The sequence below is a fragment of the Pieris brassicae genome, chromosome Z (genome assembly GCF_905147105.1).
Source record: "Pieris brassicae chromosome Z, ilPieBrab1.1, whole genome shotgun sequence".
NCBI lineage: Eukaryota > Metazoa > Arthropoda > Insecta > Lepidoptera > Pieridae > Pieris > Pieris brassicae.
Window position 1 is genome coordinate 9798329 of NC_059680.1, and position 15194 is coordinate 9813522.

Here is a 15194-nt window from a genome sequence, read left to right on the forward strand (position 1 = left end):
AACTTGGTACACAAAAAAGCTAGATATTTGGGAGCTCACTGAAAGAAACCTAATGAACTTTGTACTTATTTGTGATTCTCTAATACGACGTAATGAAACCAAACCATTTTTGAAGAAGCTTAAAACTGGCGATAAAAAGAAGATCACGTACGTGTGAGTAGAACGTGTGAAAAAGGAATAATACCCTTCCAGTCCCACCGTGTGGTGGGATTATGAGCTGTGACCACCAGGCAGGACCATCGACTCTGAACTCTACTGCAAACAACTGATGAGATTAAAGCAACAAGTTGAGAGAAAGCGGCCGGAATTAATCAACAGAAGGGGTGTGGTATTTCATCATGATAACGCTCGACATCGCTCGCTCGCTCACACATCTTTAGCCACTCAGCAAAAATTAAGAGAGCTTGGCTGGGTGGTGTTAATGCATCCGCTCTATACAGCGATGATGCATTAACACCACCAGACCTTGCACCTGTCTCGGTCTCTTCAGAATTATTTAGGCAGTGTCAGGTTAACATCACGAGAGTACTGCCAAAACCTAAAATTTCTATAGCAATGGGATCATGTCGCTACCTACAAAATGGCAAAATGTTATCGAACAAAATGGTACCTACATACTTTAGTTAAATGTAAAGAAACTATATTAAAAAAAATGTTGTGAATTTTCTTAAAAAATGCGAAGAAACTTTTTCACCGACCCATTACATAAAATAATATCACGACAATTATATACAATATTCTATTGATAACACTTGGACTTAAGGCACGGAGGTAGGCTTAACGAAAACCTTCTACTATTTTTTATTATATCAATAAAAGATATTTAAGACCACTTTGTTTTTAATTCAGTCTAAATCTATGTTTAATTTTAAGTTTTTAGTAATGCGGTCACATGATAGCCCAATCAGCTCTCAAATCAATAAAACACGTGCAAAAGTATGTTAGCTCCATACTTTATTAAGGGGTTGCAGAACTTCAAACACCTTATCATAGAACATACGAGATAAAATATTTTTAAGTGGTTATTAGCTCAGAATATCCCGGGAGATATCTAACAATTAGAAAGTAAATAGCGTTCCAGATAGCGAAGATAATGTTCCATAAAAAAATACAACGTAACAAGAATACGAGGGTCCGTCTTAATATAAAATTCCTTCGCTTATTTCACTTAAGAGATTCTCTATTACTAGCTACAACCCGGATGTTACCGTGTCAATAGAATTCTCAAATGTAAAAATATTGACCATGTCTGTCAGTGGGATTCACAGCTCTGAAAGTGGACTGGGCTGGCATGACACTTTATTTTATGCGCTTACTGGTAATCTCTTGTTTGAAGATATAGTTCCAGAGCACTTTGAATTTGACTCGAACGATTCTACATATAGAGTTAGAGAGAACTAAATCTAAAGATTTGCACAAAACTTCGCTGCAACTGCGCTGCTTTTGAAGAACATGAATAAGTTATGAAATAAACTTATACTTGTAAAATAATTTTTAATATAAAACAATTAAGAACTTATACTATATTCAATGATAGAAGCATATTTATTTAGTGTTTATAAATAAATTACTAATTTAAATTAAATTATATTTTATGAAATTTGTATATGTAACTACACATATAAAGGAATTATTTTAATAAAATAGATCGGTTGTCATATTGAGTATAAGGCATTTTATGGAGGTTCCTAAATAAAGTGTGTCTAGTGTAAAAATTCTCAAGGGTATTTTTATGTTGGGACCGACCCGTGATACGAAAATTCGCATATTTAAATTTAATGAAATTAGTACTAACCGCTTACGTGGTATTGTTTGTTTGGTTTGTTAGCTTCGAGTTTTGGGATTAAATTGCAGGGTATATGTACGTTTGTTTTAATTAAGTTTTATTGCAAGAAACTAAATTAATCATATATAAAATATAATATTTTTTCAACAAACGGGTAGTGAAAATAGATTAATGTTAGAATTTGGACTCGAATATTAAAATTATGTATCACTATAAAGAAAATATGCAACGCGGATAATTGTATTAGCAATTACTTATTATACACATCACTTTAAAAAAAACTTCTAATTATATAATTATAATATTATACTATTAAAAATGGATATTATACTATTTAAGAACGATAGAACTACACAGCCAGAGTACAAACCATTGACCCAGTAACAAACACAAAAAAGTAGAACAGTAAAAAATTCATAAATAATAAAAAATACCATATACGACCGAAAATGAGCTATAATATATACTAGAAGTTTAAAATGCTGGATATTATACACTTCACTTTAAAAAAATCCTCTAATTATATAATTATAATATTATACTATTAAAAAAAAGATATTATACTATTTAAGAACGATAGAAATACACAACCAGAGTACAAAACATTGACCCGGTAACAAACACAAAAAGTAGAACAGTAAAAAATTCATAAATAATAAAAAATACCATACACGACCGAAAATGAGCTATAATATATACTAGAAGTTTAAAATACTGGATACGAAATTAAGTTTACAAAACAATACAAACTAAGTATCTATAAGACTAGAGTTCATAACGCTCTAATATTGTATGGGGAATGATATATAGGGATCTCGTACATAAAACTTGCTGATTTAAGGGAATCTGAACCAAAAGAAAATATTAGAACGATATGCGCTCAAAGGTCAACTATAAGGTAGAGAAATGGAAAAACAACACATTTTGCTGATCTCAGTTAATAGGGGCAAGTTGATTTAGGGAATTAATTTTGAATTGATTTCACTCAAAATAGGTTAGTAAAAGGTAGTTTATTTTTTAAAAGTTTACCTTCAAACTTTCACTAGCTAGAACCCTTTTTTTTTAATAAAACTTGTGATTTTTGAATATTTACATTAGGAAAGTCAAAATGGCAAAATTTAAGTACTATGGTAATCACCTGTACTGAGCAATGTTAGCCTAGTTGGGTGACTCTCTCAGGGTAAGATACCAAGTCGAGACTTCAATAAAGACTTTAATAAAATTCTGAATATAAGATACCTTGTATGCCCACAGAATCAATGGAATTTACTATTCATGTGCGCCACGACTTTCTCAAATAAGAAAGACTTGAGGAGGAAACTGGCATGTTACACAGTATACGTACGAAGTACATGCTTGAATTTCGATCCAAATAAGCCTTTAAAAAAATTATGGTCACCATTCCATTGGACATTTCGAGAATTTCTAAATAAACTAGAGTATATGACTGAGGCAGAAATTTTACCTCAAAGCAGTACAGTCGGTCGATACCAAACGTATCAATATACGATGGTATATCGTACGCGGTATATATATAATTGGTCAAGTTGCACGGCACTACTTTTGGTTTCCTTTTTTTTATCTAATTTTGTTCAAACACTAGATTTGCAGAATAGTTTACGCATGCAGTATGATAACGCCCGTTTGCTCAATCATTTAAAAAAGTAATTATCCGCTATCATTACACATTGTTTGTAAAAATAGTAGGTAATTAAAGTTTTAATATACATAGCTGTGTACCTAAGAGGATCGGACGGTTATTAATCACTTGCTTCAGACACTTCACTTAGCTTTTCTTTTTCAAGTCTTGATTAAAGTGACTCGTGAAAATTAAAATCATAAACAAGGTTTTGCACGCCGTCTTTCTTACTAAACAAGTATTTATATTGATTTCTTATAATTTAGGAAACATATAATGTTAAAAATAAAACACTGTTATGCTTTAACTAACATTTTTGTCGTATCCCATATAATAAATGTATATTAGTTTATGGATTCTAAAAGGCGCTTTCTGATAAGTGACAAATAGCATCGAGATCTCTTTCTGGAAAAAACTACGCCTTGAATTGTAAAGCTAATTTTAAAATAACCAGAAGAATGCCATATATAAAGTATGTGGTTTGTTTTAACCGGACATTTTACATTAACATTTATTTTTAAAGTAACAACCACAAGCACTAATCACTTCTATTTATTGATTACCAGCCCCCGCCTACTTCATTTTGCCTTAATGTGTTTTTTAGTTAGCCATTTTTTCTATGGTCGTCGCTATAAATATCTAAAAAATTACTCTAATTGTTCCAGTCTTCGAGTTTTGCGCCTAGCAACATATTTTGCGATATAATTTTATTCATATATATTAATAAGGCTTAGAATAAATTAAATATGATTGGGACTTTTATATTTGAGATAAGTTTAATATATTCTATAAAGTATTGGATTTTAGATTGTACACATTTGAAATACGAAATATGTTTCACATATTGTTCCACAATTCTCATATGAAGACGCGCTATAACACAATCTTAGATATATAAACGTGGTATAACTGTGTTCCTAGAAGGGAGTTACATATTCCTTAGCAGACACTCACTTTATTGATGTCTGTTTTTTTACTATTGTCTTTTGTCGCCGTGACCACGCACGCTGTTTAAAATTAAAATTACGTAACATAATTAAAAGTTTATAATAATACATAGCTACAATCCGGTAAAAATATCCGGTAGATGCCTATGTGTTTTTATAGAACAAAAAAAAGAAAAGATTTGAAATGTATTAAAGGGTTTACACTGCTTATTCAAGATTTAAAGTTATTTATATTATGTTAGAATAGTTTACGGTCACATTTGAGTATAACAAACTATGTTGTAATCTAAACCGTTCCGTTACAATAACACGTCAATATCTCATATACCATGTTTTATTTTTATACACACTTGTTCGTTATCAATATCATTCAAGGATACATTATGGCATCATATTCCCTATTTATGTGCTCCATACGAAATGAAAACGTTTTACATATAGTTATATAAAAAACAAGATACAACGTTTTCAATTTACTTCGGATATCTATTAGTTTAAAAAAACTTTAGTAAGTTTTTATTTTCTGTGGAGTATGATAATGTTAGTTTTTGACAGTTTTGGGTAAACACGAATGATATGGATTGATTCCGTTTCGTTTCAAATCCCGTGAAGCGCGCGGGCTTCACAGTTTTCCATATATGTATTCGTAATTCTGTAATAATATTCTATTACATTGACTATTCGATTTGAGTCTACTAGCGCTAGGTAACTCTTTTTAAAGCAACCAATAAGTTTATCACAAATACGCATAGTCTTTTGTTAACATAGCTTTTACACATTAAGAAAAACATTTTTTGAACAGATTGAAGCTATGTATTATTATTAAAAACTTACAATTATTTAAAAAAATGTTTTTCACAAATACGCATATAATTTTTAATGAACATTTTTGGAGCTTTATTGCACAGGATGCGAGATGTTAAAAATTTAACAGCTCCTGAGTACTCTTAAAATATTTTATGATGTTGCGGATGGATCACTGTTTATTTCTTACATTGTTGGACGCTTTTAGACCTTGCGGTTGAAGAATAACATCGGTTAAACTGTATATTTTAATTTAAAAAAATCAACAGCTGGCCGCTGCGTAGCTGAACGCATCTTAGAGTCAGAGAATCGGAACGGGTTGTTTCAACGTGGAAATTAAAATCAAACAATAAAATTGTGACATTTGATCTCGCAAATGTGTTAGAATAACTCAAGACTGGGCTAAGAAGAAGTCAAAGTAAGCCTTGGTGGGTAGATTAATATTTTTTCATAAGCCTACCCTCACTTGCTAAGGAAAGGCTACGTCCTATGTACGATGCGTTAAACAACTATTTATTAAGGTGGACTTCCAGTGTCGCTGGAGCACTTCAACCAACCTTTGCCACATTTTCTCACCCGTGACACTTGAATGCCGAGTATCATCAATCATTCTTTACAGTTCACTAAATCATTCAACTTCTTTATAATTTATAAGGCATTGAATTAACGTTTTTCATTCATATGAGTGTTCGTAGATGAAATCTCGTTACAATTCATACGAACGGAGTCAAAGCTTATTCAAATTCTATTCGTTTCTCTAACTTATGTATTTACATAAATTATGAACCGTGATTCTGCAAACGAAATTTAACCCTTACTGTAAATTATATTTTCTTCATATACCAATAAAGCGTTACGCGAGTATTATATATTAACTCATAGATTTCACCATTTATTAATAAATATAAATTAAAACATAACATTGATGTTTAACAACGTAATAGCAAAATTTATAAAAAGCAAGAATTTGTATGTTTGTTACAGAAAAACTGCTAAACCAATTAAACAAATTACAAGCTACACTACCAGTAACAGATTTTGTTTTAAATAATTCTAGAGGTGGAATTATTTATTAAATTGATTATTAAAGAGTGCTAAGTAGCAAAATGGAATTAAAGTCATTTAAAGAAAGAGTTTTCCATTTAGTTGGTTGGTTGACTAACCTAAAATAAATTCTATTTTGATCTATTTGATTTGGTCTATTAAATTTAGATTGTTATAACCTAACTGCGCCAGTGACAACGATACCAACTTTTTGTATGGATTTTGATATACTTCTTTCGTAGCGCTGATGAAACAACTTTGCGATCGTGCGGTACAACAAAAGAATGAAACGTCGAATTGATTTCCTCTTCATTTCCTACTTTGCTTTTTTATAAACTAGATTGTTATAACCTAACTGCGCCAGTGACAACGATACCAACTTTTTGTATGGATTTTGATATACTTCTTTCGTAGCGCTGATGAAGCAACTTTGCGATCGTGCGGTACAAAAAAGAATTACACGTCGAATTGATTTCCTCTTCATTTCCTACTTTGCTTTTTTATAAACTAGATTGTTATAACCTGACTGCGCCAGTGACAGCGATACAAACTTTTTGTATGGACTTTGATATACTTCTTTCAATAACCGTACCGCTGATGAAGCAACTTTGCGATCGTGCGGTACAAAATAGAATAAGACGTCGCATTGATATCCTCCTAATTTCCTACTTTGCTTTTTTATAAACTCAATATTTCACTCGAGATTGCTATTGGGATTAAAATTGTTTCTCATGGTTTAAAAGCCCAAAATTGTTTGAACATTAAGATTTATATAAATCCTTATCAATTTGGTGTATTGGACCAGTACTTAAATAATTATCAGCATTTATATAAAAATGCTTAAGATATCAGTTCAAAACGAACTGTGTTGCATAATTATAATAAATTTATATAAAAGCGCGCTTACTCTATCGAAAAGTAAAAGCTTAAAGATTAGCCTTTAAAATCTCCAGGTTGAACACAGCAGTTTGGTATCTCATAAGTGAAGTGAAATTTTAGGATTTTCAATTGAATTTAGATCTTAAAAACATACTATAGACGAAGTACAATTAACATAATGTAGCTCTGAGACCATGATTAAATATTACTTTTGAAAAGTTAATTTTTGTAAAATTATACAAATTTAATGTAAACTGTTACGTAGCAAGCAAATGGTACTCCCAATTTCCGTGAAAATTTTACGCTAAGGGATGCGCAATAAAAAGACTTTCAATTTAAAAGGAGCGCTATAAAAATTCACAAATTATTCAGTCGCAAGTGACTCAACCTGAGGTTTCTTAATATACTTTACGACTACAACATTTTTGTTCATATATTTTGACGTTATAATCTGTGTTTATTGTAAAGAACGTTGAACTACTAACATTTAGGCATTACGACGTGGCCAAATGATAGAAATGTGACTGACACCGTAGTTTCAACTATGTAAAAAAAGGTAACAATGGTAATGGTAAAAAAGGGGCTGTTCACGCCATCCAGTTACCTATAGTCCTCTCTGTTCACATTTTCTATCCTTACCGCACCAATTCCCTAAAAACCACTCTTTCTCTTTTACTATCTTGAAGTGTAGGAGGAGGGGATCATTCTACATGTTCCTGTGCCTTAGAGAAGAGTAAACCGCCGACGCGAGGTCACGCGTGTGCTTACGCTTGCGCTTCGTTTGCTTACTCTTCCGCTATTTTGTGCTTATATTTTTATTTGTGGTCTTCTCCCACGGACACGGCTGAAGAGACTGAGGACTATAGGTGAGTGGTGTTTCCATATTATTGCGCCGCATTCCACTTACCCCTCGGCCTACTTTTCTTTGTCTTCGCCGCTACAGGGGCTATACATACAAAGTTTTATAAGGAGCTGTTTAAATTCCTTTTAACACAAAAAATTTTGATGATTCAATGATAATTATATATCAGATTAAATAAACAGATATAGAAAAATTTATTGAAGAGAGAAAATATTCATTGTTAACGTGATCGTTGTACAACATGTGATATTCGCGCGCCATTAATTTTCTAAACTCCTCGTAGTAACAGTACTTCTTTAGACTACTATTTTACTATATATTATTATATAATATTCCTCATTGTAAGGTGCCCTGCTAGTGTTATCTCTCCACTTTGTTCGATTTGCGATCTACGCCGCGGCTTTTTGCCTGCCACCTTGCTGACGACAACACACCTGTCCGAGTTATCTAGTTCCCGGAGGTTGATATGACCAAAGTGAATTACAAGTCTTCTGTTGTATGTTGTTGAGAGTCTCGTGCCAGCTCTGAGTTGATCCAAATAATAAAGAACATTTATTATAATAATGTTGTTTTTTATTCCTCATTGCCTTATCTTCCTTAAGTGTTATTGACCTTCCTTAAGTTAGTCCAGCTTATTGAAATCCTCTCTAAGCGTGGATTTTTCTACTCCATACGTGCTATTACTTGAATATCTAGACTATTTTAGAGCGCTCTCTTTTTCTTCTTCCCATTGGTCCTTTCCATACAGTTGTTATAAAGTCCTGTATCATTATTATCAGTCCCTATTACCACTTCTTTTTTAGGTCTTTTAGCTATTTTTCGCATTTGACATTTTATTTTTAGTATTTCAAATCCAGCAGTGATTAGATTTTGTAAAATTATTCACAGATTGCAAAACCGTAAACAGCTACTGTTTACAGAGAATTTGTATCAGAAACATTGCGACACTGATAAACGATATTTGGTATTCCACACTTGTGTCGTCCAATTTAAAATCTTTTATTTTACGTAGAAAGGTACTTAAAATAATACTTAAAAATTACTTCACTTACAATAGTGCGGCAAAAATAATAGGGTTTACGAGTTCTTTTACTAGAATATGAGATTTAAAAAAATTTGTTTAACAGTCTGCTCTAAAATAAGAAATGGTTTTGAATGATTTTTAAACATTATAAGGCTATGTTTCATTGACTTTTTTTTCGAATTACATTAAGAAGGTTGTTAAACAATATTTAAATAGTTTAAAACACATTACGTTAGTATTTTACTATTGCGTATTTCAAATAATTATTTATTAAAAATATAAATTAGCTAAACAATAATATTATAATTAAGAATTATTAAGCGACATAAAGTATAAAATACTTACATAGAAATTTTTACGAAAAGAATTTATTAAACTAATTATTTTCCCTTTAGGCGGCCCCCATTGCATTTCAATAGAAATGTTAATTTGAGGAATACGCTATAAGGAAACCGTTCTATGGACAACGACTACAATTAAAGTAACAATATTTTTAATAAAAATGATTCTAGCCTGCTATTTGAAATTGTTTCAGACACAAAAAGCTCATCTTCAACAAAAAATCAAAATTCTTGCTCTAAGGATTTAAAATGCAAATAAATTTTGTACCCCGTTTCTTAGACGGTATTGGGTTATTCCAACTAATTACCTTTCTTTGGACGTTTGAACGGCTAACAGCCGTAACACTTAGATCTTCCATTTCGCTTCTAAAGAATGAAAGTCAAGATATTAGGTTTGTCCTTTGTATATTTTTGTTATATATATTTGTCTCTGTTATTTATTGCCTATGAAGTGCAAATAGACTAAACGAAATGCATTAGTTATTTCAGTGGCTGTATTTATCAGTGTGTGCAGTCGTATTCCCTTAATATTGTCATATTTAACATTGAGCTTGCAGAGAGCAGCTCGGTATAATCAACAGAATAGGAGCATTTCTGTTCAGAGCACACCTACCAAAACCTATAATTAATGTAAAAATGTATGCAGACATACAATGATTCTGTTGCTTAATTGTTTTTTTAATACACTTGTATTATCATTATTAGTGCCAAATTGCCATTGTTGTTTTATAATTGGAGTTCAATAGTTCGGTAATAGAAAAATAATTCCACTAACAATAATAACAAATTATATTTCAACAAATCGGTACTTACGTTAAGGGCGATTATAAAGAAGTCCAGAGTGAAGAGAAATGATGTTATTGGGTTGAAGTTGAACTGAAACGAAACAAAAAGTCTGTCAAAAACACTTCCCATAACGGCCTAAGCCTTTTTAAACAATATCGAAGTTAACATTATATTACTTTAGAAAATATGTATGATATCCAAGCCAGATTTTGCGACTGTATTAGAATTAGAAGTAAACAGTCTATCATGTCTCATAAACGTAATTACGTTTCTAGTTTCTGATATAACAAGTGATACTGTAACTTTAAACTCGAAACAATTATTTCTTTGAAGCCCGGAGGCTGATAAAAGCATTGAATTCCTCTAATGAGATATGGAAGCGATATTTTTTAACGTTATTATTTGTTATCTTATTTTGGTATAGTATTACTTGTTTGGGGACGTTTGCCATTTCTTCTATAATTGCGTCTGTGTTCAATTTATATTTGACAGACGCATCAGCTCGACCATTCGTATGATTTCAAATAATTTTTGGTTTGGATCAAAGAGTGGCTTTATCTATGCCAAAATTAAATGATATAATCTATAATTATTAAGGTAGAAATATTAGGTCAAAGATAAACGAAACGTGAGGCCGGTTATAAATTCTCACTGTGAAAAAGTTATGAAATGGGAAGGAGTATGTTTGATCATTGTTTGTAGCAAATAGTATGCTGAAATCTTCTAAAAATTATGATCACAGAGCTGGAGAGAAAAAGTCACAAGGTATGGCTAACGAGGAAAACCTCCAGAAATAAAGCATTGACGAATGCAGACGATATTGTTATTGTAAACGGAGATGCAATTGAATACACACACCTGAGCCAACAAATCTAACCCACTGATATTATGCCAAAATAAATACACATGGAAATGATATTGGGGGCTTAAGGAAGTAATGATGAACACTGAAAGCTATATAACACCTACATAGTCTTAACAGCTGTCTTACCTGGGCACTCACAAAAGTGGAAAACAGGAAACTGAAGACATGCCAGACGGCGATGGAAAGAAGCATGCTAAATATCAGGAAGTCATAGAATCAATAATAAAAGCATTAAGAACCGCACGAAAATTGAAGACGTTACAACGAGGATACCAACACTAAAATGGAAATGGGCTGGTCAAATGGAACAAAAAAATCATATATGCGGGTACCCAAGAAATAAGAAAAGATAAGGAGGTAGATAGTTTCGAAGGTAGGATGACGAAATGAAAACCGTAACTGGGAAAACAGGACAAAGAATCAGAGCAGAGTGGAAAGAAATGCAGAAGGCACTTGCCAAAGTTGGGCAAACAGATGGATTGTCTGTGTCACCGACTCACTAGAGTTTAAGATTAAATTTAAGTTAGAAATCTGTCTGAATAATGGCTAAATATATCATTTTTTTTAAAGAATGTATGAACATTATATTATCTGATTATACTACTATTTCAATTTAATAAAATATTTATATCTCCTTTTAATATTTTAAGATTTGTTATACTGAATTACTAAATCACGAATGTGTTTCTTGTAAGCTATTACATTATACATGAATATTTTGAAACAGTCAGATTAACTGTGAAGAAACAATTAGAATTAGAATGATAATCGTTGAGTACAATTATTTTTATTCAAAATTCGAACATAATCGCGGACACTTTCGTGTAGAAGTCGTGTCCACTAATTTGTTCTCAAACACAATTAAAAAAATATTTGAATACTTACTTGTTCAATACTTACAGTTTGCAAGTAAAATAGATAGCATACGTTGATCAGCTCAACGAGGGTTTCCAATCCCATAGACACAATCCAAGGTAGAAGCATAAATTTGATATCCTGCAATTAATTATACATATTTTATCAATACAGTGTTTCTAGTATTACTTTTAAAGGGAATAAACGTAAACATTTCTTAAGTTATATCTCTACTATTTGTCCGAATTTATAATATATGTGAAATAGTAAAAAAATCCAAAGGATTTAAGGAGGTCTTATATATTATATATAAATGAATCCATGATGCAACGAATTTTCGTAATTTGGGCTAGACTGCCCAGTAAAAATAAGACTAACAGTAAAAATAAGGAAATTATTTTGATAGTCGAATAGTGATTCGTGTTCTTAATATATTTATTAACTGTGTTTGTTGATTATCGTGCAAGCGGATCTAACACAAGGCCCAATTATATTTATACGTATAAAATAAAAATGGTAATAAAGAATTTTTATGTTTAGCTGGATTTAAAATATATTCTAGTGCTTGTCCAATCAATAACTAGAGTAACGGGTTTTCATATGTTTTATGTATTGCTATAAAGTTTTAGTAGTGACCCAGCTCGGACGTGCTTACAAAGACATCAACCTACAGCCTATAGTATATAGCGCATACCAGTATAATCTATGTTTAACTCTAACTTTAATTGTTGGGATTGTTCATAGTTGAGGTGATATATATTATAATAGAAGTGCAGAAATAAATGATACCAGTTTGAAACCCAGAATGTGTACCAAGGATCTTAGCAAGCAACTAGTAGTAACTAGTAAGTAATAACACTTTTTTAAAAGGTATTTTAGTAATATTATAAAAATGACACGTGTGACATGGTGTGATATAAAATAGTTCTTACAAACTTTATACATTATATACCACCCACTTTTAATTGACCCCCTTAGTCGCCAAAAGTAAATCGATCCCGTCGGTTATACGTGTGTGACACTGTTAATGCGGTACTTTGTATAACTATATAGGATTAAAACTTATAAGAAAAATGTGAGTTTTGTAATAAATTTTAAAATACCTTATACACTCCCACCATGAGTACGACACAAGAGATGAGGCCCAAACTGCTGCATGCCAGAAGCGTGATGTTAAGAGACACTGTTACTGTAACAAAAAAAAATTAAAATTAATTCAACCATATTATATATATGTCGCAGAAAAGTAGTTAAATCAGAGTTAATTAAAAGTCGATACTCAATCAAGTCGCTAAAGTTCCGTCAGACAAGTGAGTGAACGAAACGGTTAACGAATTTCCAAAACGTTAGGGATCAAGACTAACCTGACCTAACCACTTACAATAAAGCAAAACATGGAATTTCCAAGCTCTCAGTGCTTCACGATCACACCGAAATAACAATAACAAATGAAATAATCATAATCATTGTTAATCAACCGAAATCCAGCATGGCTTTCGGTCAGACAGATAGTTAAACGTTTTCGACGCTGCTTTATTTAAATCAAAATGCTAGCGACTTTATTGAATTTAATTAACTGTGTAGAGATTCAATTAACTTTCTGATTTAACTACTTTACTGCGACATATATACGTTATATTATAAATGTCCTCTCCAGATTTGTGTGGACATTTCAAACTCTAGTCTTGTTTGTGATTTTGATGAAACTGTGACTTGCTCCCTGGTTTATCTGATTTAATCGATTTGAGTTTTCGAGGTGACCGCATATATATACTTACGGAATTAAACACAGCTTTGCGGTAAAATTAAATCATTATGCCTAAATATTAGTCTATTTCAATTATATCACATACATAAAATTGATGTTTTCCAAAAAGAAATTTATTTGAAATTCACAAGAAGGCTTATTGCATGCCATGAAAACTAAGCATCAGAAAGACTTAAACTGTTTCTCATTATGTGAACGAAGGCATGAGATTTTTTTCTGAATAGTTTACTAGTTAAATAAACCAATTTCCTTTTTTATTTATTTATTTACACTTCGTTACACTACAATATAAAAAAAATTGAACAAAATTAAATCAAAAGAAGCGGCCAACTGGCGGCCTTATCGCTTTCGAGCGATCTCTTCCAGGCAACCACTGTGAGTAAAGAAAAATGTATTAAATTACATAAGATAGGCAAGTGTTGTGCTATTTTCGATTATTGACGAACTGTTGAAGGATACCTTAAAATATGTATATTATTATATATAAAGCTACGTGTTAGTTGTCTACAGAAGCATTCGAAGCAGATATACGAGTTTGAGTTTAATAATTAATAAAATTTCGTATGGGATAGTACAACAATTTAGTATGGTGAAGCCCACGTATTGTATAAATGTCCAACGCAGTGGTCTATTACGCGTGGGCAATGACAGAGCTTTAAAGCGAGTTCGAAGCGAGGTTCGAAGTTTCCATTACGAAAACCGTATTTATCAGAAAATCACCCAATCCAGTAACTGCAGTAGGTAACCTGCAGTATAATAGAAGTGCTTGATACATTTGGTGGTGAAAAGGTAAAACATCCATAAGTCATCAAAACTAATTGATCATAAAGTATTGTTTGAAACTCGTATCACAGCTTGTAAGAGCGTAAACGATGGGTAATATTACGTGATGTATCCATGAGGGAAATGAACTTTTTTATATTATAAGGTTATTTTCATATTTTATCCACGGGTAGCATCGATTTCCAGGTCACTGGCGTGCATGACACTCATTGACTAAGTTGATTTATAGCTATTGTATGTTAAAAATACGCTTTATTAATGAAACTTATAAATACTGTATTATGCGTATTTCATTTCTAAATTACGTTCACTATAGTAAAACGAGAAGGCTTATTTGTAAGTAAAAATAAATCCGAAAATATGTTGCTAAGCGCTTTGCGGTCATGCGGACGGCTAAACCAAATCGAGTTTTATTTTTTCATTGTGCTCTGAGGAAAAAATGCCGTTATGATGAAAAAAGGACATTTTTCGGAGGCCTATATGTAAAAAGAGTTCTTACTGAAAAAAATAAAAACAAGAATTCGATTTTTTTATAATTTATAAGTATATTCAATTCATTATAGAAGGAAATTAAAAGTGGATTATAATTGTGACTATTATAATTATTTCAAAATATAAAATCAATATGTTTACGATTCATAAGTACATGCGATGTAATTTGTAACAAAATCGGGCTATTCCTTTAGCAAGATTTGTAACTGACACTATCTAAATGGATTCCGATTACCGACGGGGATGTTCCCTTAAAACTTTTAACTGTTAAAATCTTATTTTAGGCGAATAAACTTCCTAACCTTTATTTTAATTGGTC

General features: G+C 31.6%; 1 protein-coding gene across 2 annotated transcripts in view; it reads right to left on the minus strand.

Moving 5' to 3' along the window:
* LOC123718702 overlaps positions 1–15194 on the minus strand; it is a 57677-nt gene that overhangs the window by 20037 nt on the left and 22446 nt on the right. Inside the window, exons 4-6 of one of the 2 annotated variants that reach the window (XM_045675427.1) lie at positions 12936–13021; positions 11878–11973; positions 10140–10202 (exon numbers count right to left, since the gene is read on the minus strand). In XM_045675427.1, the coding sequence (XP_045531383.1) occupies positions 10140–10202; positions 11878–11973; positions 12936–13021 (245 nt within the window). Of the gene's footprint in view, positions 1–10139; positions 10203–11862; positions 11974–12935; positions 13022–15194 lie in introns of both variants that reach the window. The other variant, XM_045675425.1, reaches the window with a different exon arrangement.